The 26446-nt window shown below is 48.7% G+C and overlaps 1 protein-coding gene across 2 annotated transcripts in view; it reads left to right on the top strand.

The window, feature by feature from the left end:
* The window catches only part of GALNT14 (polypeptide N-acetylgalactosaminyltransferase 14), a 224818-nt gene that overhangs the window by 143955 nt on the left and 54417 nt on the right, over positions 1-26446 (top strand). For both annotated transcript variants that reach the window (XM_001105195.4, XM_028831803.2), the window contains exon 2: positions 73-242. In XM_001105195.4, the coding sequence (XP_001105195.1) occupies positions 73-242 (170 nt within the window). The remainder of the gene's footprint in view (positions 1-72; positions 243-26446) is intronic.

Genomic DNA, 26446 nt, shown 5'->3' on the forward strand with positions numbered 1-26446 from the left:
TACTGATAAGCCGACCGGGGCTAGTGGAGGACAGGGAGCCGTTCTCACAGACTACCCATTCGTGTTGCACAGCCTTCGGACGCTGACTGGGACGACCTGTGGGACCAGTTTGATGAGCGGCGGTATCTGAATGCCAAAAAGTGGCGCGTTGGTGACGACCCCTATAAGCTGTATGCTTTCAACCAGCGGGAGAGTGAGCGGATCTCCAGCAATCGGGCCATCCCGGACACTCGCCATCTGAGGTACCTCCTCCTTCTCCCACTCTGTTACCCCCGCAGTCAAGAGATCAACAGCAGGTTTGATTTGGGGCCTACTGTGTGCAGCGCCCAGTGCTAAGAACTGGGTTGGACCACCTGCTGCTGGTTGGACACTAAAGGGATTTGGATTTGGTGATTGACCCTGTCTTTGCTGCCTATTGCTTACTGCTGAGAGCCATCCCAAACCCTCCAATTCCCACCAGGAGGTTGGGGGGCAGGGGTGGCCTCTTTCACTTTAACCTGCTCCTCACCCTAGGGATCATCTGACACGAACCCTTAGAGCACCAAAAACACTACAGCCAAGGCCTGTTTTTCCCTGGCAGATTCCCACACCCAGGCCTGGGTTCCAAAGTAGGGGAAGGCAGGATGATCGGACCCTGGGGCAGGTAGGTGGGCGGTGTCTTCTGTGACTGGGAGAGAGCCTTCCTGTGCCAGCCCTTGGACATTTTGCCATGTGAGAAGAGGAGCCAGCTTGCCATTGGTTCTTCTGTCTGCCTGCGGAGGGGCTCGTTCACACAGCTCCATCCTGCCAGCCTTTAGTCAGGCCATACCTTCAGTAGGTTGCAGAGATCAGGCCTGGAGCTACGTAGAAAGCTTTGTTTCCCAGCGAGAAGAGGCTTCGTGAAGACTTTCTGCCTCACGACCAACCCTTTTTAGAGTCATAGCAGCCCTTATGCACCCTGGTGAGACCTGGTAATCAGGTTCAATCTCAATCCCAGCTCCTCCACTCACGGGCTCCTGACCTCCAAACTGGGGGCCCAGAAATGCCAAAGGCCTGTGTTGGCCTTTCTTGTCTGCTGCAGGAACTTGACTTTGCATCAGCCTTAAATAGCAGACTGGCATGCTGAGAGGCTGTGGTGCTGGTGTTAGCTTCTTAGTATCTTATATTTGTCTGGGTCCATGGGTACTCACATTGTGGAAATGGGTTTATGAGCAGAAGAGCAAGAATTTTCATGACTTATGAGGCTGATTCCTCTGGCAGTTCTTAAGTTGGTACCCTGTGAAGGCTGGCGGACTCCATGTCCCCATCTAGGTTGCACTACTCAGAAACCTTGTCTTCTACAGCATGTATGCTTTGGAGTGACTCAGCCAGTCCTTGTTAATCACTATCATTGCCAAAAGCAGCTGAAGTCTTGGTTTCCCTATGAATATAGCAAGGGGGGTGAACTAGATGATATTACAGCTTCTTCTAACTCTGACTTTCTGTGAATTTAACTCTCCCCTCGAGGGACCCATGAGACTCTGCCTTAGCAGCAGTTCCTGGCAGTCCCCTACTGCCAGAGACCCAGGGCGTGGGCTATACCTGCTTACTCCCTTCTGCTGGCCTGAAAGCATCTGAAAGTCAGAGTCTTGTATTATTCCTGTTTAAATTTCTGGGCACTTGTCCTACTCCTTGGCATCTGAGAGAATTTTATTTAAATATTAGGTTATTGTATTTCCCCGAGCAGAAACTGCATGTAGGAGAGACGGGAAGAGGGAGCAGACAGGAGACAGGAGCCTGAGAAGCTCCACTGGGTCTTAGGCAGGTGGACGCTTGTCCTGAGTCCAGAGGCCAGGGCTCTCTTGAGGGACAAAGGGAGGCCTCCTAGCCAGGAAAGTTGCTGGCGCATCTGGATGACAGCCCCCTGAGAGACACCTGTAACTGCTCCCACCTGCAGAAAGAAGCAACAAGTAATTCACTGAGTAGGCAGGTACTTGGGGATACTCTGAGCAGGACTAGTTTCTGCACTTTCCTTCTTCTACCATTTAGAGGCAGAAACTAACATTTTGCAAGGCCTGGGCATATATAGCGGTAGGTGATGAAGAACTGAGCCTGTTTCCAAGGAGCCCAGCTCACGATGTCCAGTTCCAGACTTTGCACCTAGCCCAGTGTGTTCCATCTGTTAAGAACGTGTGATCTGCTGGGATTACAGCAAGAAGGGAAGAGAGGATTTAGACAGAATTTAGACTCCCTTTGGGAAGACAAAAAGGGAAAGTATATCAGCCATATATCTGCCTCAGGGCACCAGCCTTGCCCTGTGGGAGCTGGGATTGTGTAACTCAGAGAATTTCAGGCTTAAAGAGCTTACTCTGAATGTGCATGAAAAGGAAAGGTCAGGCGATTGAGAATGAGGGCAAGCACATGGGACCAGTAGCCATCTAGGGGTATAGATCACCTACTATGTGCAAATCCCCAGGCTAGCACTGTGAGGGGCCACCAGTTGGATCAGCCATCTCCAAGCCAAGTTTAGTCACCATACTGGTGTCACCCTTGTAGTGATGAGAGCTCCAAAGACTGCCAGCAAAGCCCTGTTTTCTTCTTTCAACTGGGCCCTTCTGTCTACAGGATCTCCCACTTCCAGCTCTTGGTTCTCAGGGAAACCTTGACTGTAGGTTGGAGTCATCAGCTATGTCCCTTAATCCTTCTGTGAATCCAGTCTCCCTATTGTGTCCCAGTTTCATCCTGATGCAATTCCTGGAGTTTGCCTGGCCTTTTGGGCCCTGTCTGCCTCAGATCTGACCAGCTGATGCTGTTGGTGACCTGTGTTCTGGGGACCAGGGATTCTGTGCAGCACTACTGACATTTGGGGGTAGATCATACTTTGTCGCAGGGTGTCCTGTGCATTGTAGGTTGTTTAGCAGCATCCCTGGCTTTTACCTACTAGATGCCAGTAGCACACTCACCAAGTTGTGACAACCAACTATGTCTCCAGACTTTGCCATAGACATCCCCTTGGGGACAAAATTGCAGTGAAGATCTCTGCTGTAAATCCAGCCCTGCTTTTTACCTGAGTTCTCAAAAATGAAATGTAAACATGCATTATCAACCCCATCACCAGCAACAGGACAAGGCCAAGCCTCCTTTGTAAAAGCAGAGTTGAATGGAAGGCAGTAACAGCCCAGGGGCTAAGGATACTGATCCTGGGATCAGATTGCCCTGTTTACAGTCCTGGTTGTGCTGCTGACTAGGAGTAAACTTAAAGTTGCCTAGCTTCTCTGTACCTCAGTTTCCTCTTTTGGAAAATAGGGGTAAAAATCACAATAATGATCCTACCTAATTCAGTTTTTATAAAAAGCAAATAAAATATATATAAGGTATTTACCTACCTAATAGTAAATATTTATCAAATTCTAGTTGTTGCTATCATTACAGGGTATGTGGGCAGGCTGATACTGAAGGGCCAGGAATGGAAGGAGAGGTCTCTGCCAGAAAACTCAAGATGATCAGGCAAGAGACGCAACTAAACCCCCAAAGTGAGCACACATCTATACCCCGAGTACCAGGAAAGAGCATTAAGATCACTAAGTTGTCAGGGACGGTGACGGGGGCAGAGGAGAACAGAGGTGGGTTTCAAGGTCAGGTTCAATTCCAGAGAAATGGGAGTGAGTGGTGTTAAATCCCCATGAGTGTGGGGTGCTGGTCCTTAGCATCTGTCATAGCGTTTCTCAATCCAGGCTTCTTACAAGAATTACCTGGGGTGCTTTCTTTCAGTGCTGATACCCAGACTCCAACCAGCTGAAGTACCTCTTTTCTAAGCTCCCCAGCCAGGGTTAAGAACTACTACTCTAGGTAAGCGCTTCTTAAACTTAAATAGGCAAACAAAGAACCCCTCTGAGGATCTTGTTAAAATCTGATTTAGTACATCTGAGATGGGGCCCGAGCGTCCGCATTTCTAACAAGCTCCCAGGTCATACCAACGCCGCTGGTCCATGAATCACACTTTGAATAGCAGGGACTTAGAACAACCATTCTCAAATTCTGGTTCCCCAAACCAGCAGGCCACCAGCATCAGCATCACTTGGGAACTTGTTAGAAACACAAACTCTTAGGTTTAACCCAGAACTACGGGGTCAGAAACTCTGGGGGTGGAGTATAGCGATCTGAACTGATTGCGTCTCGGCAAGAGCTACAGGTGATTCTAATGCTGGCTCGAGTTTAGAAACCACAGAGCACCTGCTTGTACCTGTGGCTTATTTTTGTAACCCAGGTGAAGTTCATAGGTGGGATTGGTGCGGCCAAAAGTTTGAGGGTCTGAGTAGAGAGTAGAGGCCCTGGAATAAGGCCACCACCTCCCCACACACTACAGCCCTCTCCATTTCTCCAATGACATGAATTCTGTTTCTGGTCCTGCAGAGACTTTGGCCTCTCTGGTTCCTTCTTTCCCCTCCCTTCTTTCCCAGTTCCTTCATTCACAGGCTCCATGTCCTGCCATCCTCCTAGCAATTGGCATCACCTCTACCGAGAAGCTCCTATTGTGGGGTCACTCCTGGCCCCATCGCCATTGGCCCACTCTGGACTTCTGGTTCCTTGAGGACACCCAATCACACTGATACAGTCTTTGCCCCTGCTGGGCCTCCTTTGTGTTCCCATCATGCCTTGCAGCTAAGGTCCTACTGATATCAGTTGCCCTCTGGGGTAACACGCTGAGCATCTCCTACAGTGCTTTCCTTGTGTGTGATAGGAATTCAATAAATGTTGAATAAATGAAAGGGAGGATAAGACTGGAAAGGCAACTGACCACCCTCTCTCACCTGCTTTATGTATAGCGAGGAAAAGAGGAGCTAAAGGAAGCCCCTTCTTATCACCCTTCAATCCTCAGGGGCCTCGTAGAAGGAATCAGAACAGACTCCGAGTTAAAGGAAAAATGCTTTTCCCTTAAAGAGTTCTCATTACTGAAAAAAGAAGGGTGAAGAAACCGCATGTGGGAGGGGTCTGAGCTTATTAAATTTGCTTCCAATTTTCTTACCACAGTAATTGGATTCTGATTTATAGGATGCGTTTGGACAGCGCCTGAAACAGAGAACTATTAGCTGAGCATTAGAGCAAGTGCTGCCAGGAGGGCGGGTGTTGGGGTGAGCAGCTCAGAAATCTGAAGATGCCGCATGATGGAGGAGGCAGCAGGTGGGTGAGGAGGGGGAGAAAGGAGGAAGGCTGTAGAAGTTTTGCCCAGCAGGCAGCTGTGCTGATTGAATCCCCAGATGCACCGGCGGTGTGGACCCCTTATAAGCAAGCCATGCAGGACACCATGTGATTTAAAAAAGCCCAGAGAGGCCTGGGGGCTTAATTTCCCTATATCTGGAATGGAAGCTTGTAGCCATTTTTCTTTTAGTTCTTCTCCTGTGAAGTCCATGATATTTTACAAGAGACAGTCCAGTCTATGTGGAATGTGAGATAGCAGAGAGCAGGGGTAGAAGGAGCTAAGACAGGGGCAGGCTTTGAGCCTTTCCCAGGATTTCCAGGGTCCTTGGCGGTGGGCACTGAGTGACGCCACATCCAGTATGGCTCAAAAGGTAAGTTCTACAGCTTCGCAGGCATGCCCTGCTCCTTCGTGCTTGGGGTTAACGGCCTTCCCGTGCCCGCCACACTCCTTACACGCGTTTGATGTGATCTTCACTGCTGAGATGGAAACCTCTGTCATCAGCCTGTAGACATGCATGTCTCTGCTGCAGCCTGGTTCTGTCATCCCTAGTCCCAGGCTAGGTGACAAGGCGAGAACAAGGTACCCCTCAGTGGCTTTCAGCATATCCCTGCTCCTCTCAGCCTCGTTTCTCAGCTGTGAAATAAAGGTGTTGGACTGACTAACCTCAAAGCTTCATCATTCCTCAAGTCTCCACACCATTATAGATGAATGCATTCTTCCATTTATAGTCTCTTCATTCCAGATACATACACATACACTGGCCCCCACTCACCTCAGTTGAACAAAACATGGAGCTTGCCTGGGGACATCCTAGCTCCAACTTCCCCTCATGAGGTCGACAATTGTGCTAACACAGAGGAGAGCCTTCATTGCCAGGTCACTGCTTAAGTCCTGTGAGATCATGAAGATGAATAAAATGGGGCTACATGTACTGGGGGTGAGAGGTAGGTGATGTGCTTTAACTATCAAATTCACTGTAAGGAACAGACAACTTCTAGCTGAAGTGAGTCTGAGATGATTGTCCAGAGGAGTTCTGCTAGTTATGTATTAGGTTGGTGCAAAAGTAATTGCGTTTTTTGCCATTACCTTTAGTGGCAAAAACCACAACTGCATTTTAATACGATAGAGAACTATTAGCCACAATTACATTTCAATACATAAAGCATTGACTGGTCCAACAAGTAGTCCTTATTTTCCAGTCGTCCCTCTTCCATCCCATCACCCATTCTGGTGACAACAGCTGGATTTGCCATTATCCAAGTGGTATATAAAACATCTGGCAGACAAGTAGCCACAAATAGAGACACACCCCTCCAGGAGGGAGGGAATATTTTGATAAAGCATATGTGTGTTCTTACTAGCAGTGCCTATTATGAGGTTGCTTTGATTGCAGAGAGCAGGCGTCAGGGTGGACTGAGCTGGTGAGCTATGGGCTAAAAGCTCTAGCTGGGGAAGCCTCATTGGGTCACCTCTGCCTGGCTTGGCTGGGTCTCTGTGTTTTCTTCCGCATATTCTCCCAGCCTTTGTCCAGTGCGGTGCTAAATGACTCAGACAGTGGGGCGCCCATCACTTGCCTGGAGGGAAAATTCCACACTTTGATACATCCCACCAGGAAGACATTTTTCCTTGGCTCCTTTTCCTCCTGGGAAATGAGGGGGCAGTGGCCCAGCCTCTCGTAGCATTTCTCCCTCCTTCTATTTACTCAGTTGGAATGGCTGCCAAAGATCATCATTTCTCTCCTTGTACTCGTCACTTAGCAGTAATAGGATAAAAATCTTTACAGCTGGAATGGCAAAGCATAAAAAATGTTCATATTGCCTCAGAGTCGAGGCTATTCCACTAGCTCAGCACAGCGTTAGTGATTCCACACCATGCAGCCTTGGGGAGGGGAGGGAGAGCCCATCACAGATACGTAGCTTTTGCAAACAAGCTAGCCCCCTCTGTGACATTCTGGTCCCCCCGTACGCCACTTTTCAATACAGGATGTGAGCCTGTTGATAGTGGGCCTAAGTGCCTTCACTCCAGAGCATCTCTGAGTTTGATCTCTGAGTCACTCCAGAGCATCTCCTCCTCTGGGGGAGGAAGGGAACAGCAGGAAGAGTTGCAGGACATCCTGGAAGTGGCTCTGCAGCAGAACTGTGTCCACAGCCTGGGGCAGTTGGCAGTACCATCTTGCCAGGGTAAGAGGGGAGGAATGACCACAGGGGCTCCTGCCATGTCTGTTTTCTGTGTAGTTAGTTTTGTCTTGGCCACATAGCAAAGCACAGGAGTTAGCAAGGGCCTCTGGGTCAGGATTCCTCCCCAGTCTTGGTCCCTTGATTTCCTTGAATCCTGAGCCTGCAGGCCCCTCCTGCTGTTCTTTGAGTGCCTGTTTTTTTGAGTTTCTGAGAGATTTCCCAAAGGGGTAACTCCTCAGACTTCAAAGGGGACCAGTCAACAACACGGATGAGAATTCATCTAAACTGCCTTAGCTTAATTTATTTTCTTGCACCTTGTTTCTTAGTGAATTCCTGCTAATGTTGACCTTGCATTGTACATTTCATTCATTCATTCATTCATTCACTCACTCATTTGCTCATACCTTTACTCCACACATTTATTGAGCAATTGCCATGTGCCAAGTCCTGTGTTAGGAACTAGTGTGCACTCCCCAGGGGCTCATGGCCTAGTGGGAGAAATGGACATAGGACCAATTCCTGATGTTCAAATGCAGATTATGTTAAGGCCATAACCTTGCTCTTGGAATTAATACATGAATTTCCTGCCCTCAGTGTTCAAGCACCCAGCTCCTGCCCTGTCCCTGGTTTGGGTTTAGTTATTTCCATCTTGGCCACGTAGCACAGCACAGGAGTTAGGAGCTGTCCTGTGAAAAGGACAAAATAGCATTAGGCTGGCCTGTGAAGGAGAAGGAATTTACACGTGGCTGGGAGGCAGAGGCTTTTGGAAGGAGATGGCGTGGGCTGCAGTTAGTGTGCTGGTGAGTGGGGCATGTAGGATTTTACCAGGTAGTAGGCATTTCAAGTTGAGGGAAAAGCATAAGGAAATGTAAGGAGATAGAAGAGCCAGTGTTTTATAGGAGTAAGCCCAGTTACTTAGGGTGTGGAATGATGGAGGGGAGAGATGGGGGAGAATATTCTGGAAGATAACCTGGGGACATGTGGCAAAGTCTTGAATTCAGGATAAGGAGATTAGAGTTTATTCAGTAAACCCTGGAATGCTTCCATGTTCACGCTGTCACTGCCTCATTGTCACAGCAACCCTGGGAGATGCCCTAAGTAACATATTCCTGGCCAGCACCATAGCCAGGACGAAAGAAGCCAAAGTGTGACGGAGCAAAGCAGTATCAGGCAGGAGTGGTGCCCCCGCCCCAAGGCTGGACAACTGTCCCAAACAAAGTGCAGGCTGAACAGGCGGCTGGCCCGGGAGCTAGAGCCTGATATGGGAACTTGGCCTGAAAGCATTTTCATCCTCAGAGTGGGGGCATTGGATCTTCCACTGGGGAGTTCGTTCTGAAGCAAGGCAGGAACAGTGAGAAGCAGGAGCTAGTCTTAGGGGAGAAGGAGCTGGTAGGGTCTGGAAAAGGAGTCTGTCCTTCATCCCCAGACTCACTGCTAGGTTTCCAGAATGAGCACCAGTGTGGGCTGCACAGATTTGAGCAGAACAGCAAGACTAGCAGATTAACCGTTGCACACCTAGGTCAGGGGACCCGGGCTCAGAGAGGTTAGGGGGCTTGTCCAGGGTCACACACCTAGTCCATGCTTGGCTGAAGTGCAAAATCAATTTTTCAGATTGTGGGTCCATATATTTTATATTATTTTATCACAAACATAGAACTTATTATTATGTCTAAAGTTCACTGAGTTAGAGAGAAAGTGTGTGTGTGTGTGTTTGACTTGTGATTTGGGGCAAAGAGAAGAGGTGATAGATGAGGATTCTGGGTTTCCTAATTAAGATAGTTTGATTATTATATTTTAGCTTTGCCCGGAGGTACTAAACTAATACATTTCAGCCATCTAATTCAATAAATAGTGTCATCTGGTGTTCTGCTAGCTGGGCCAAATGCCTGTGGGCAGGTAACCCAAGAAGAACCTTGTGTGGCTTTGAAAGGTACCAAGTGGTCTTTGTTCTGGAGACAGATTTACCTTCTCCCTCCCTAAGTTTGCCTCCTACATTTCACATTACCTGGGGAACGAGGCAGGGAAAAGAGATGTGGAAAGAGATGCAGAGATATTTTCAATGCCCAGGATGGAAAACTGATTTGGATTGAATATTTGCAAGGAATAATTCATTCTACAAGTTATTGAGTCTAAGACTATTAGGTATAGATCAGTTAAAAACAACAACAACAACAAACAACAACAACAACAACAACAAGCCAGACTGGAAGTTTGCCCTCATGGAACTTGAATGCCCCCAGTGAATAAATCCCCCAGGTGGACACGTGGGAGCTACCTTACTACCCTCCCCAGGCCACTAGTACCTCCCCACCTTACAGATCACTTTCCACAGGAGGCATGACCCCTTAAGCTAGCCTTGAAAATAAGCCCTGGCCCATGAACTCAGGGTTTCAGTAACACCAAGGGCAATGTGGTATCAGTTCTCTCTCCGCTGAATTATCTATCTTTAAAGTACAGAGGAAGAAGGATGAAGAAGATTCCCTGGATTTGCACTCTGCATTCCGGGGGTGCTCTCCTCCATGTTATGGGGAACACAGGAGGAGTGGAAAAGACAACGCTGTTGAGTTTGGCTGCAGCTTTTGTCTATTTCATGAGCTTTCCATGTTCCAGTTCAGTGGCTTTTGAAATCTTCCAGCACAAGCAAAATCTGCCCCAACACCAGAAACTCTCTTCATCTTTTCTCAAGGAAATCTTTTATTGAAATGTAACATACATATGGAAAAGTACCCACCTCCTGCAGGCACATCTTGAAGAATTTTTCCAAAGAGAACACACCTATTTCCTGCATCAAGTGTCTACATCAGGTTAAAGAATATTCTCAGTTTGCCAGGAGCCACTCTTTTGCCCGTGCCCCATCAGAATCCTTCGTGGCTACCTTGTCCTCAAAAGCTGTAGATTAATGTTGCTTGGTTTTGAACTTTATGTAAATGGGATTACACAGTATGTACTCTTGTGTATCTGGCTTCCCTCAAAGTTCTGTGCATGAAACTCAGCCACATTTTGCAAGACACAGTTTGTTCATTCTCACTGCTGTGTAGTATTCCTTCATATGAATATATTACAATTTCTATATCTACTCAACTATCAATGCTCCTTTGGGGTTTTTCTAGCTTGGCTTTTATGACTAGAGCTCCTATGATTAAGCTTCTACTTGTCTTTTGGTGAACGGGCATATGCGTTTCTGTAGGCTGTACCCCAAGAAGCTTTTGTAGATATCATTAAATATTTAATGAAGTGCTTATAGCAGAGTCCCTGTTGCTCCAAGTCCTCATTATCAATCACTTGCTATCGTCTGTCTCTTTCATTTTTGCCTACCGGGAGGCTGAGTAGTGGTGTCTTATTGTGGTTTAAATTTGCCTCTCCCTGCTGATCAATGAAGTGGCACACATTTTCCTGTTTCTGAACCATTTGCATGCCTGAGCAAGCGTTGTGCCCCTTCTCTCTGCATCTGTCTATGCCTTTTGCTCAAGAAGCAAGCACAGAGGGCCTGGTTCTCAGTCCCCCCTCAGTAACCTGCCTTTCTTCTGGTTATTTTTTGCCATTTTGTCCAGTATTTTGAGGCAGCATGATAAAGTAAGGGGAAAAAATAACTGGCCTGAGCCTGAGAGGATGCATACCCTTTCTAAGATACTGCCCAACAATGTCTTCAGCTCTCTGGGTGTCTGTTTCCTCCCATGTAAGATGAGAGAAGTAAACCGGAGACGCTTATTAAGGTCATTTCCAGCTCTGTCTGCTGGTTTGAAAAGACTTCTGCCGGTAAGAGCATGCAGGAACTGGCTTAGGAACTAAGTAAGTTGGACGCTATTTCCAGAAACATGAAGCCCTCCTGCTCGGCAGTGCCGCCCCTCCCCCTGCCCTGGATCACTCTTTCCAACTCACATATTTCCCTTCCTAACAGGACTCCAGGGCCCCGCAGAGCATCAGAGCCCTTTTTATTGCCACCTTGTCCATTTCTTCATGCGGGCTTTCTCCACCCTCTCATGCCTTCCACACAGTGCAGGTCACCAGACGTCTCCCAGCCTGAGGTGCACATGTAGGCTGACTTGACATGTCTTCTCACTTATCTGAAAGCCCCAGACCTATTAAACACAGCAATAGCAGAGCTGCTTGCTCCTGGAGTTGGCACATCATGTAGAAGGCAGCTTGACTGCAAACATTGGTGACCTGCCCACATTTTTCAGTCTAGAATAAGGAGCTGGAACACACAGATGTCTTCTCTTTAAAACCCGGATCACTGTCAAGTTCCATTACCATTTGCCCCCAAGTGCTTCAAAGAACCACTGGCTCTTATGATATAACACATGTGCCTCTACTGCCAGGAAGAAATAGGGCTGGTAGGATTGGCCTGAGGAAATTTCAAGGAGGCTCTGTGCCGGGACCAAGGTCCTGGGGCAATTCCTACAGGAGAGGATGAACCATGCAGGAAGCCCTTAGAGTAAGACTCTTCATGCCCTGTATTTCTTTCTCCCAGCCTGGAGTGAAGTGGCCTGATCTCAGCTCACTGCAACCTCCGCCCCGCCAGGTTCAAGCAGTTTTCCTGCCTCAGCCTCCTGAGTAGCTGGGATTTTAGACACCTGTCACCAAGCCCAGCTAATTTTTGTATTTTTAGTAGAGATGGGGTGTCACCATGTTGGCCAGGCTGGTCTCGAACTCCTGACCTCAGGTGATCCGCCCGCCTCAGCCTCCCAGAGTGCTGGGATTACAGGCTTGAGCCACCGTGCCCGGCCCATGCCTTGTATTTCTATAGGACTTCACAAAGTGCTTTCCCATCTCTTTCTCACGTCCTCAGTAGCCCTTTGGGTGAAGAGGTCATTGCCATTTCACAGAGAAGGAAGCTGAGACCCAGGCAACATAACTGGTTGACTAAGTGGCTGGGCTAGGTCTCCTAGTGCTGTGAACTTTGACATACAACACCTCTGTCACTTACTACCTGGACCATGGGTGAGTTACTCAAACTCCTAGAGACTCCATTTCTTCATCTGTAAAATGGGAATAATAATGGCCCTCAGGGTGAGGTGAAATGATTGATGTCAAATGCCGAGCCTCATCTTTAACCTCTAGTAAGCACTTGGTGACTGTTTGCTAGCTGTGGGCCTCAGTAGTCAAGTTAGTACTGGCATCAGGAGGGCAGCTGGGGCCTGCCGCAGTCACCCAGGCAAGAGGGGGCATCAGGACCAGCAATAGCTCTGGCTTCATCATCTTTCCCACTGCTCCGCAGCTGTGAGCCAAAGCAGGTCTGGAAGGCAGGGCAGACAGGTAACAGGTCCAGGGGTGGAGAAATGGGTGACGTGGATGAATGTGGAGAGGTCCTGGCTCTGCACCCTGCTCCCCAGCTCTGAGTCGGGGTGCTGTGGCTCATGTGAATCACAGTGGAGCTGAGAACAAGGTGGGCTGGGTGCAGGGCATGTAGGCAGGGAAGTCCTTGGAGAGCTCTGGGCCTCAGCCTTGGCTCCTGGTGCTGAACGTCCCACTTGTCTGAATGTCAGACTTACTTTAAAAACTGGAAAGCAAAATGAGCAAGGAGGCGACTGCAATGTCACATCTGGTAAAATTTGTGCTTGCAAGATACTGGGGATGGAAGCCAAGGCCAGCAGAGGGAGTGATTTAGAGCCAGGGGTCAGCAACTGCAAAATGTGTTTGACAAGAGATGAAAAGAGCAGGAGAGATGACAGCTGGGTGGGGGCTGCTGTGGGAGGGAGACCTCTGAGCCGAGGGTGGTAGATGCGGGATGGAGCGCTGAGGGCCACATGAGGCCCTAGGCAGCTGGCAAAGTAAGCGGAGACCGTAGGATGTGATGGAAGTAGGACCCAGCTGGGGACCCTGTGGATCACAGAGTGAGGGTCCCACTGGGCTAGCGAGGGGCAAGATCAGTAAATGTCCTTGAGCTTATCTTTGCTGTCCCTGATCTCCATGGAAACTTTATTGTATTATCCAAACTGCTCTCCCCTCCTGACCTGTCTGACCCTCATGATAACTGTGGCCTGGCCAGAGCAGGCCTGGTGGTTGAGTCTCCTGCCTCCCTGCTCCTCCCTGGCTCTCCTCCTCGATTCCTCATAAGGTCGCATCATGTACTCCTTGTCCCACACCTGCCTGCCCTGCCTCTCAAGATAGCAAGCACCCTCTTTGCTCCCGTCTGCTTCATCTCAGGCTGGTGCCACCACCCTTCAGACTTTCACCCAAGCCGTGATCTGTAGCATCATCCTGCTCTCCCCCCACCCTCATTTTGTGGTCTCCTCTGATATATCTCTTGCTCCGTAAGATATCTTGCTGCCAAACTCAGCCACTGCCCCCTCTCACCTGGGTGACTGCGATAGGCCCCAGCTGCCCTCCTCTTTGGCTCTGGCTTTCTAAATGCAGAAGGATCACTCCTCACCTGAAACTCTTCACATGCTGTGGGCACACGGCGCCTGTCTCCACCCCCAACCTGAAGCCAAGGCCACCCCCATCAGGCCATGGCCTGTGCCGACTGTGCTGTGAGGATTCAGGCCTCCTCATCATTGCTGCCTTCTCTGTTCAGGATGCCCTTTTGTGTTTTGGGAGTCTGTGTGGAGGGTCTCCTCTTCGGGAAGACCGCTTGCCCCTCGGACTGAGTTTGGCAGCCCCTCCATCCTCCATGCTCACCCTGAGCAGCACCCGTTGCTGTGCATTGCAGACATCAGCTTACTGTCTATCTCCCTTCCAAGCCCCTGAGCAGCTAGGGCAGGGATGTTGACTTATCTTTACATCTCCCAAGCCTAGCACGGTGCCTGGCACTCACACTGTCCATCAGTATCAGCTGAGTGAATGGGGCCTGAAGAGCACCTCGTGATTCCTTCTCAAGCTACTGAGAATATCAGGGATTGGGAGTGCAGGTGCAGGTGAGCGAGTGAATCCTCAGAACAGAGGGAGAAAATCAAACCACAGGAAATTTAAAACCATCCTCGCTCAGCAAAGAATTCTCCGTGTTCACACATAAATCCAGCGCCACAATTGGCAAACACATATTGATCATACCATTCCCCTGATGTGTGGGAGGCACCATATATATGTTCTCTCGGTTCAGCCTCACAACTTTGCTATGACCCTGGTTTTAGAGATGAAGAAATTGACTCCAGTAGCTTGAATAACTTGTCCATAGGAATTTAAAGAAGTAGAAAAGTGGCCCCTGCCTGCAAGAAGGCAGCAGTTACCTAGGAAGATGGTACAGTGATTTAGACAGGGGAACAGTCATACCAGGAGGCCACGTGGAGTGTGGTGGAGGAAGTGATTTCAGCGGAACTGCAGAACAGTGACAGTTTGGGCAGCTGGAGGAGGGAAGGTAACAGAATCTAGGGAGGTTTGTAGAGGTTGTGACTCAGGTACAGACAAGGGCAGTGACTGGGCTGGTTTAGCAGGGCCAGGAGGCTCCTGCAAGGGAACGTGGGGGAAGGGTGCTGAAGAGCTAACACAAGGGTGGAGGCCTTGGGATGCTGGTGAAGGTTTAACTCCAGGTGGCTCTGAAGGTTGGGGGAGGCTCCTACAGGAGCAGTGTGTTAGGAAGATGGAACAGAGAAGGGCTGTGGAGAGGGTGGGAGGAGTGGTTGGAAGTGATTCTTCCACAGGTGGGAAGAATAGTCAGGCAGCTGTTGCAGGAGGACAAACTAGGGGGTGTAGATCAGGCTTGAGGATATAAAAAAGAGGCAGATTTGACTGCAGGATTGGCTCAGGGGTGGATTGACTGTAGGAAGGTGCAGGAAGGTATGGGAAGCCTTTGCTTTTTCCTTCCCTGCTTCAGACCAGAATGGCACACGGATGTGAGTCCCCTGGGGAAGAGGCATAGACCGCTGGCCCTCAAACAGACCATTCCTGAGCTCAGGGTGCTGAGTCTGGCATATTCCTGGAGTTCCTTGGCTGTGGGCCTTACCTTTGCTCTTTACAGCTGTTGCAATTGGAGGAACATTCCCCTTTCAGGTGAAAGGAGGGAATGATGCTTCTCTGATCTTTTAGGTGGAAAGTCTGAGAAATATCAAGAAATAGCTCTAGGAATATCAAGGGGAGATACTATGCTTTAGCAAGCGAGGGATGACCCAGACCCATGATTTTCCATCTTTCCAGAATCTTCCAGCATGCAGCATTCAAGATAAAAGACAGAAGGGCTGGGTATGGTGGCTCACGCCTGTAACTCCAGCCCTCTGGGAGGCCGAGGTAGGCGGATCACCTGAGGTCAGGAGTTTGAGAGCAGCCTGGCCAACATGGTGAAACGCTGTCTCTACTAAAAATACAAAAAACTTAGCTGGGCATAGTGGCGCATGCCTGTAGTCCCAACTACTCTGGAGACTGAGGCATGAGAATCGCTTGAACACGGGAGGCGGAGGTTGCAGTGAGCCGAGATGGTGCCACTGCAGTCCAGCCTGGGCAACAGAGTGAGACCCTGTCTCAAAAAAAAAAGAAAAAAAAAAAAAAGAAAAGCCAATATGGAATAAAGGGTTTCAGAGGCAGTGAGTCTGGATAATCTTCACAGGGCATTCTCGTAGAGCTCGTGAGGGCACCGACTGGGGAGCCAGACCATCTGGGTTTATGTTGAGGCCCCACCACTCACTGACTGTGACTTGCCCTCTCCACCACCATGAGAGGAAGAATTACAGCACGCACCTCGGGGAGTAACTGTGCAGGCTGAAAGCTCTGGAAAGAATACCTGAGACAGAGTGAGGATTCAATTGTGTCATCTATTATTACTGTTGTATGATGTGATTTGAGCAGGGCTAAAATAAGACATGAAGGAGCTCTGGTCCCAGACACCAAGGTATCTTTTTTAGGAAACGTTTCAAAAATAAGTCTTGGCCCAACTCCGCACTTTCTGTCCCAGCTAGGCTCTGCATTTGCCTTTTGAGAAGATTCTTTTTTGCACACACAGACATGCACATGCACACACAGCTGCTATCTGGGTGGTACTTGGTACCGGCTAACACAGGTCCTGGCAGTGTTCCAAGAGAAACCTCTTTGCAGCCTCCATAGATCTGCTGATCTTCCTGGAGAGCAGACGCTGCCGCTTGCCTCAGGGTTTCCACCAAACCTCAGGGTTCCACTCACTTGGAAGGGGCTAGGCAATGTAAAAGATCAAGATTAGTTGTTTGGAAAAACAGAAGGATCTTGGTTCATTGGAGTAATGGTCATTTCTAGGAGGTCTCTAAATGCAGCCAGAGGAGTCGACATTCTTTAAGTCAGGTGGTCCTTCTGAGCCCGGATTGCATGAGTCAGCACAGGCAGCAGAACTGCTTGATGAGGCAGATTGGGGCCAGAGATTGAAAAACCCTGTCAGCTTGCTACCCTGAGCAGCACTGAGAACTGAGATGGATCTGCTGGTTCCAGAACAAAGAGTGGGAGATGTCCAGCCTTCTGTGTTCAGTAATTATGTTTTTTGCTGAGGGTGGTCAAAGGCTTGTCATAATTCAGTGGAACAAACCCTTAAACAGTTCTTTCAGATGCCAGTTGGTAAATGAATGCAGGTGTGATCTATGGAATTGGGGAAGAGAGGAGACAGGAGAGAGATTTTCTTAAAGCTACATTTACAATTGAAAGAGCTATTAATTATTTTGAGATTGTGGCCTTTTCTGGTGTTTAAGTACTGTTTCTTTTTGAAATGATGGTGATGGTAAATGATGGGATTTTAAAAATATATACTTTCCCACAAAGTAAAATGTCATGAACCTAATTATTGTCTCTATAATGTTTTTATTTTACTTTACTCATACCAGAAAACCAAGACCTAGAAACAATTATCTGGCACTAACGTTGAAATTTTAATTTGTATTATATACCAATTAAAGTTCAGGGACAACTTAGGACAATGATGTCCAATAGAAATAGATGTGAGCCACATATTATTTAAAATTTTATAGTAGTCACATTTAAAAAGGTAAAAGAAGTGAAATTAATTTCAGTAATATATTTGATTTACTCCAATATATCTAGATACTAACATTTTGACATGTGATCAATGTAAAAAATATAAGTAAAATATTTCACTTTTTTTCATACTAAGTGCTTGAAATCTTGGGCATATTTTACATTTACAGTATATCTCCATTCAGACCAGACACATTTCCAGTGTTCAGTAACTGCGTGTGGCTCGTGGCTGCCCTACTGGATAATGCATGTCTAGGAGAAGAGGGTGTCTGGGCCATTCTGTTGAAGGCTTCAGTCTTTCTCCTCTTGCTTCATCATTGGCATTGTTCATCATTCTTGGAACTTTGGTAAACAAGGACATCCCAGCCTTTTAAACACAGTTGAGTATTTCCAGCATGATAGACAAAACTTAAGACCTCTCCACAGACACCAGATGCCACCTGATATTCCCCAGGACACCCTTAGCCCAAGGCTTCTTTTCGCCAGCCCCCTCCCCAACTCATGGCTCCGTACTTCAGCTTCCAGACTCTTCTTCAGTTTGGGCAACTTATTTGGTCTCTCTGCTGTATCACTGACCTTGGCCTTTGCTTAGCTTTTACTGCTCTGGAGCTCCTTGTGAGGGTGTCACCCATAGCTTGGCAAAGGACATTTTCCTCTCCGGCTTTGACCCCATGTAAGCCTAACCTGCCTCCCACCTTCACTTATCCCTCCACTCATTCTTCAGACATTTATCGTATGTCTAGTATGTTTAGTCACCATCCTGGGTACTGAGGTTACAACTACAAATAAGTCCTTGCCTTCACGGTAGCAACAGTCAGTAGAGGAGACAGAAAAGTAATTTCACAGTGCTTGGTAATAAATTACAGCAATGGGGTGAACACAGGGTCCTAGAGAGGCACGTTGGAAAAGCCTTGGGAGATTGAAATGCTTCCCAGGGGAAGTAACTTCCAAGCCAAGATTAGAAGAGGAAAAAATAGCCAGGCCTTGGAAGCGAGGAGAGTGCATTTCAGATATATAGGAGAGAGACAGCACCTGCAAAGTTCCAGAGGTGACAAAGAGCAAGTGAAGTGGAACGTGGCTAGAACTTTGAGAGTGCAGAGAGCAGGAATCAGAAGTGGTGCCAGGCCACTAAGGATGGTGAGCCACAATTAAGAGTCTCGATTTGATTTTGTGAGCAGTTAGGCAGCACTGAAAGATGTTAAAGATGCAGTTCTGGAAAGATCATTCTAGCTGCAGCATGCAGGGTAGATTGAAAAGGGATACAGCCAGAGAGGAAGTTGCTGCAGTAATCTAGAAAAGACAGAATGGAAATGGAGAGAAACAGCCAGATGGAGAGATAAATAAGACAAATGCCCAAGACTACATTTGATTACATTGGGTCTGGGGCAGAAAGAGGCAGGATTAGAGAATAGCTCTTGGTTTTGGCACATAGTGCATAGTAAGCTGTGGAACTCAGGAGGGTCTGCAGGCTTGGCTGAGGTGTGGGAAGCAGAGGGATGACAAGGTCATCTCATGGGGTCAAGAGAAGATGCTCATCAGGGTTAGGGTTAGAGGTTAAAGGAGGTAGACACTGGGAACTCTTTGAAAGCTGCCCACCAGAGCACCCAACCAAGTTCCTAAGCAGTTCACTTCTCTGTTCTGACCCACTTATTCCCTTCCTAGACCACTGGAATTAATAACACGTTCAGCAATTCAAAGGTGGTGATATAATGGAATAGCATATCTCACTGTTATGTTAAGTGTCTTTTCTGAAACACAGGATTTCTGTTACCAGAGTGAGGGTGGCTATTGAGGCAAGAAGTAAGAGCAGTATATGTTTATGTGAATGAACAAATTAATCTGCATGTGAAATCCCAGCAAAATTGACATGAAATAAAAATTTCATGCCTTACAGTGTATCAGTGTTGCCCATGAAATGTGATTAAAAGGAATTTTTGATTTTACAGTTGTCATACTTTTTATACTGCTTGCATTTTTCTCTTCTAAAGAGTTCAGTTTGAACCAAGGGGCCAGCCACAGATTCGGCATTTTATATTTTTCCTCATAGCTGAGAGCAGGCTTCCTTACATAGATCTGAGCTGGGGAGGTGTTAGATGTTCTCAGATCTAAAAATGAAATCTGTGATTCTAAAAGCCGGTAGCAAGATCAGTGCCCTGAGTCCTGAGAGAACTGACATTCTGGAAAGGTCATGTGGCCAAGAGCTTTTCTCCTCTCATTCTTTCTTCCTCACACACATTGGCTCTGCGTTGTGGCTGGTGGTGAGGAAAGGAAGGGATGAACCATTGTCCATGAAGCCATCTGTGCTAGCACTGGTGATGGAGTGACAGAGGGATGTGGGGGAGGGAAAGATGTGCCCACGCCACCTGCAACTGGGATCCATAGATTGTCACCTCCTTGGGGACAGAGAGCTCTCTCCCAGGAAGTTGGTCTCATTCCCACTTTATGTCTTATGCTTGTGTCTCTCTTCGCCTTTCTGGCCCTGGAAATTAGGGAAATGGAACATGATGAAAATGACCCATTCATTTTCTCTGTCTGGGTTTGACCTCTGCAATGTGTGCTGGAAGTGCAGGACTTGGGAGGAAATCCTCATTTCTAGTTAGACCAACATAGCTTTTTGTTTAGTAATAGATGTGCATGAACCACCTCACCCAGGGCCTTGCTGAGGTCACATCTTCACCCACCTGGTCAGACTGCAGTGGAAGCCCCTGGCTAGGATGTGCCTGTGGCAGCCCAGCCGGCGGTTTCCCATCTTCCTGTTACCGAGGAGCAGCAGCCAGTCCCTCCCTCCTGGACAGGTCGCTGCACCTGCTGGTTTCCAGAGCTCAGTAGAAACTGCCTCTTCGGGTGGTCATTCAAGAGTGGGTACATGAGTATACACAGTGTACAAGGCCACAGAATAGACCTGGGTCACAGCTGGAACAGTCCTGGTACAGAGGTATTACAACATGTGACAAGGACGCTGGGTCCAGCAGGCCTGATTCAAATTCCCTTCGCTAGTCGGAGTGAGTTCCTTAGCCTTTCTGGGCCTCAGTTTCCTCATTAGTGAACCTGTAAACCAGTAGCAGCCTCATAGAGTTACTGTGAGCAGTAAAGATGTGAGGTGCTCTGTATGGTACCTGTTGGGAAGGGTTCAATGAGCAGTAGTCTAACAGCTTTCCAGGAGGTGGATACCATCATCACTGTAAACTGGGAACTCCAAGCAGCGCAGGTTCAGTCCCAGCGTGTCTCACGCCAGGCCTGTTTGATTTCTGTTTCATTGTGCTGTGTAGTTGCCTGACCTTTTCCCATTCTCTAACTGTCTTCAGACTCCCGTCTGGGATGCCAGAGCCCACCTTTGAGATTCAGAGCTGTTGTCAATTCCAGAGAAGCCAGAGCAGCTTCTCTTTGGCACCGACATTTCAGTAATAATAATTATGCTCTCCACTCTGCTTCAGAGTTAGTGGATCTGCCTCTCCATCACTCCCTCCTGGTTTCATGCTGGAGAATAAAATCCCGAATGTTTCTAATTTATGACCAAGTCTTTTCTCCCATCAAGGCAGCATGCCACAGGAGGAAGATCATGTGTCTGGGTGTCCCAGGGCCTGGGTCCTGGCCCCGGCAGGCAAGCCACGGAAGCACTGGGAGCCCTGACTGCTCATCGATGAAACGGGTGTGACGATGATCATCGTCATGCTTTCCGTTATAGGCTGCTGCCAGGATGTAACGAGCTTGTGGGATAAAATAAAAGGCATCGCACGCATCATGACATGACTGTGATGACTGACAGCGACCATCACTGAGCATGTTTCTGACATGCCAACTTGTCACATATTCAGGTGCAGGGTGGAGGGTGTTGTGGGGTGAGCAGGAGGCAGTGACTGTGCAGAGGCAAGAGGGGCCACTCTTCCCTAGACCCTGGGATTAACATCTCAGAGCACCTCCCTGGAACCCTTTTCAGACAGTAAGTGGCACTGAATGCTCCAGAGGTTGGCAGTCCAGGAAGCCCTTGGAGCCCCAGTTTAAGTTGGGGGAAATCGAGAGTCTTCGCTGAGTCACTCATTAAAAATAGAAGAGAAAGAAACGGCATGTCAGCGATCAGCTCAGAGAAGCATGCCTTCATCATGTGCTGCTGTGGCCATCGGGTCTAGAGACCCCGGGAGTCTGTTTCCCCAGGAGGTAAAGCTGAGACCGGAGTCTCCTCCTGGCTCATGGAGACTCTACGGTGTCCCCCACCCCACCCCCAATCTTTCCTGCTCACTGGCTCTTCTTCCAGTAAAACACCGCGTCTTTAATAAATTATCAACATACTTTCTCGTCTGTCTGCCGGCGCCAGAGCTTGGTGTTGGCAGGGTTTTCCATTCCCTCATGCCCCTAATAGATCTCACTGTTTGATTAATCTTTTAGATCTCTCCCACAGAAACCCTGCTCTCTGGGCCAACTCTCCCCACCATGTCCGGCTTTCCGGATTTTTTTTCTCAGACTCTCAACCTTGTTGCTGCCCATCCCCATGCTCATCCCTTGGTCCTTGGACCACAGACAACTCCTATGTAGGGCTCCAAGGCAGATGCCTTTAGCCCCGGCGAGTTCACAGGGAGACTGTAGGGACGAGCACCAGATTAGGAGTCATAAGACGTGGATTTCCCTCACCCCAGTTACTCACCAGGTGTGCCACCTTGAGCGAGATTCTGAGCCTTAGTTCGGCTCATCTGTGGAGTGGGGGCGGTTGTGAGGGTCACCTGAGGCAAGGGGAGAGTCCAGGCTCCTGAGCTGTGAGCAGGGGCAGGAGGGGGGTCCTGTGAAGCTTTTCGAGCCTGTGAGGTATGGGATGGCACTGCACTACCTGCTCTCCCTGGGCTTGTGCGTGCTGGAGGAGCTCGTAGGGTATAGCCCTGTTCTTTACTCTGCAGGGACAGAGGCTCAGGGTCTCAGAGACCAGGAGGACAACGGCTCAGGCTCCAACCCACGCCTGCTGTGTCAGTAAGGTGGACCCAGTTTAGGAGGTTAAACTGTGTCGTCTCCATGGTCCTTTCCTTTTCTAAACCATGAGCTTGTGATTCTAGTCAATGAACTGAACCTGGCATGCAGGCCGGCTCAGCCACTCTCTGGGCGTGATGATAGCAATTCTAGCTACCATTTCCTCAGCACCCTTTAAACACCAGGAGCTCACATGCATCTGCAGTCTTCACAACAAAAATGTGTATTTATCCTCATTTTACAGGGAAGAGTCTTGAAGCTCAGAGAGGGTAAATGACGTGTCCAAGGGCACACAACCAGTTCTTGACATGTCCAGACTCAAATCCAGGCATCAGAGCCCAGGTTCTTTTCACTCACATTGACACTGCATTCTTTGATCTCTCCTCCTCTTGCCTCTCAGTGCCCCTTACCTGCTTGAGGGACATGATGGAACCCCTCACCAAAGATGCCTTTCCAGCCCCTGTGAGATCTGGCTCCACCCAGCAGGCAAAGTCGTCTGCAGATTTGGGCTGATGCTAAAAATAATAATAGTTACTATTTGTCAAGCATCTGTAATCACCTAACATAATAATAGTCTGAGAGAAAAAATCTTCCAGAATTGTTATCTCCATTTTCCAGATGAAGAAACTGAGGCTTGGGAAAGTATCATCGGATGCCAATTGACAATTGAGCCTCAGTTACAAAATGGCATTTGTGACATTCCATTCAAATTAAACATGCATATTGAATGTTGGCTACAGTCAGAGCTTCTGACAGCTGATGCTGTGAGAGCGTTTAGCAAGAGAGCCTTGGGTCCAAGGCTTACAGAGGAGCAGATGGAAAGCTGGAGAGGTGGGTGATTGGCTCACGGTCCCACAGCTGGCCAGTGGTAGCCTGATCCCCCAACCCAGGATTCTGGGAACTGCCTCACATGGTCTGCAGGTCTAGATCTGTGCCCATAACTGGGATTCTGTGCCCCATTTCTGTCTGTCCCTCCCTACTTCACCCCCATGAGATCCAGCACCTCCTCCTCCATGAAGCCATCTTTGCCACCCCAGGCAGAGTTATGCCTCTGCATAGCTGTGTGTGTGCATGCATCTGTGTCACTGTGGTCAATATACCTGCCTCCTCAGCCGGTCCTCCAAGGCAGGACAAATGGCCCCTGTCCTCAAAAGCTCTCTAAGGAGATAACTCTCAGTACCACCCTCCCTCTCCAACTTGCCCCTGAGTAACTTGCACTGCAAAAGCTGGTGTGTGGGGTCCCCCTGCCTGCCAGCATGTGGAAGAGGAAGCATCCCCAAGGCAGTGCCTTCGTCCTAACCCCAAGAGGGGTTTCCGAGCATCTTCCCCCATGGCAGGGATCACAGCAGCCCGGAGCAGCTTCAGGCCTGGCCATTGGACACACCCTGTCCTGATGGTGGCAGCCTACTGAGTCGCTCTGCTTGGGCTCTTTTTCCTCCGCTGTCTCTTATGGAGACACCAGGAGGCTCTGCCGAGCTCTGTGACTTGTCTTCTGTTAGAGAGATATGACCTCCTCCCTGACATCTGCCTTGTTCCTCTTGGGGCTGACCATGCTGGCTCCCTCCCCTCTGCCTGGGCCTCTCCAAGCCCCTCCATGCTCTCACAGACCTGCCACCTGCCAACTAAGACTTCCTCCAGGTCTCCCTCAACCCTGGTTCCGCCTCAACCACCTACGAGCAATACCCTCCCTCTCCTCCACTCCTAAGTGAGTCAGGTCTGTGTCCAAAGATAAGCAAGGCCAAGGTCTCCTCTCACTGGGAGCTGTTTCAACACATTCTCCTTCCCTTTTTGTACTGGTTATCTAATGTACAACAAATCACTCCTGATTAAACTTCGTGGTGTAAAACAACAAGAATCATTGATTATCTTCACAGTGTCTGTGGGTCGGGAATTCAGAGCATCTTGGCTGGGTAGTTCTGGCTTGGAGCCTCATTGAACTGCAGTTGGAAGTCTGCTGTAGCCACTGTCGTCTGAAGGCTTGATTGGAGCTGCAGACCCACTTCCAAGGTGGCTCATTCATATAGCTGGCAAGTTGGTGCCAGCCTTCAGCAGGTGGCAACAGTTCCTCTCCACCTGGACATCTCTCCATAGACAGGGCGCTCGAGTGTCCCCACAGCATGGCAGCTGGCTTCCCTCCAAGTGGCCAAGGCAGAGCCTGCAATGTTTTTGTGATTTAACCTTGGGAGTCACACACTGTCACTTCTACCATATTCTATAGGTCATATGAGCTGCCCTGCTTCATTGAGGCAGGGGCTACACAAGGACATAAAACCCAGTTGGTAAAGATCAGTGGTAGCCATCCAGGGGGCTGGCTGTCCCACTTTAGAAAACTGGAAAAGGCTGTCTTCAGCTGACCTAGGAACGCACTTCCTGACTTACTTTCTCCCTTTCTCCATCAATGGACAACTGGTTTACTTAAATCCTGTTCTAGTGATGTAAAGATGGACAAGGCCATGGGCCTTCCCTGGAGGAACTCACAGTCAAATTGAGGAGAGTCTCATCACAAGAACTGCTTCAAAAGAGTTATGTACAGAATGATGGCAACACAAAGGACAGGTTCTTACCTATTTGGGGGAGTATGGAATACCTTCACAGCAGAGGGGACATTTGCTCTGGGTCTTAAAGGTTGAGTAAGAGTCCTCAGGTAGAGGAAGGAGAAAGGATATGGCTCCATGCAGAGGTAATAGCATGAGCCATGGCGGAGAGTCATGGCAGCATACAAGACTGTGATTTTGAAGGGTCTAGAAGGCTGTGATAGGGAGTTTGGACTTCATACATCAGGAACTGCTGGAGGGAGTCAAACCAGAGGAAGCTCTGGCAGAGCTATGTGGTGGACAGGACATGACTGGCAGGGGCAGAGGCTGAAGACAGAAAGTCAGGTCAGGAAGCTGCTGCAGTGCTCCTCTGAGAAAAAAGGACTATCTGAGAGACCATGGGCATGACAGGAGGGGTGAATTCAGGAGGTGGGGCAGAAAGGACATGGTGAGAAATTGTCTCTGGCAGAGAGGACAGGCTTGAAGGACAAGACTTAACTTTTCCACCATCTCTGCCCCTGGGGCCTTCCTTCCCTAACTTTTGGCTCCTCCCGGATGACCCACACCCAGCCCATGCTTGAGTCCTGAACAGAGCTACCTGGCTTTTTCTAAATAAGTTCTCTGGACCAACACCGTGAGCCTTCAGTGTATGCCCCTGTAGGAAAAACTGATCAGAGTTATGTGAGAGGCCAACATGACATCAGGACTATTAGCCTAGGACTAAGTATCTTAAATGTTTTGGCCACAGACTTTCTTGAGACTAGTGAAAACTATGAACTATCTTTCCAGGAAAAAAAATGCACATTTGTACACACAGTTTGCAAACAATTTCAGAGGCTCACATGTCCCTCGAAGTCTATCCCTGGGTCTCTGAACCCTACCTTAAAAGCCCCAGGTCCAGGAAAAAAATAGAAAATGAAAAAAGCAAATATTTGACTCCCTAAAGTGTGTTATTTACTTCCTCTTTTAATATCCCCCAGCCCCCTGCAATAATGGAACATCCCCCGAAATAGCAAGAAACAGGAGGAAGCATTTACCCAGTGATAGCCCCTGGTGCCACCAGCCTCACTTGGCGGGTTTATTTTCATTATTATAGTAATTTTCAAGCTGCAGGCTACAATTTTCACTTGCAGCGAGGTATTAAATTGAAATTACCCCAGATGTAATTGTCATAGGAAATAATCCTGGATACATGGAAGTGAATGCCTTTTCAAGATGGGGTTTTATCACTCATACCAGGGTTTGGGGCTCTGCCTCTTTTACATGCCAGATTTAGGTGTGTGTTGCAGGGGCCAGGCATCAGCACAACATGGTAGCCTGAAGCTGTTAACCCAGAACACAGTGAAGCCTCCGCCTACTGGAATCTACCCACTGGCCAGTGGCATGGGCAGATGGGCTGAAAGGGCACAGAGTGGGGAGCAGAGCCCAAGACTTGGGGTTGTGTTCATGCAGCTACCAGGAGCCACCGTACGCTAGCTCAGGCATGCAAGAAACACCACACTTATTTTCCGTATATCAACTCAACTTGTCTCCAAGCCCAGGTTCCCCCAAGGTGGAAGAAAATTCAGATTTAGTTATTCTTGGAGCTCCCCAGCCCCTCTTAGGGCCTGGTGAAGCCATGGGGTCTTACCTAGTGCTTTGCAGTTGGGGAAGCCCCTCTAGATATCAAGCATCTGGCATAGGGGTGCCCACCCAGATGCCTTCGGTTCTAGCCCTGCAGATATGCTCTGTCCCTGAAGGTCTCACTTGTCCTGTGCCTT

This window comes from Macaca mulatta, chromosome 13 (assembly GCF_049350105.2).
Source record: "Macaca mulatta isolate MMU2019108-1 chromosome 13, T2T-MMU8v2.0, whole genome shotgun sequence".
Taxonomy (NCBI): Eukaryota; Metazoa; Chordata; class Mammalia; order Primates; family Cercopithecidae; genus Macaca; species Macaca mulatta.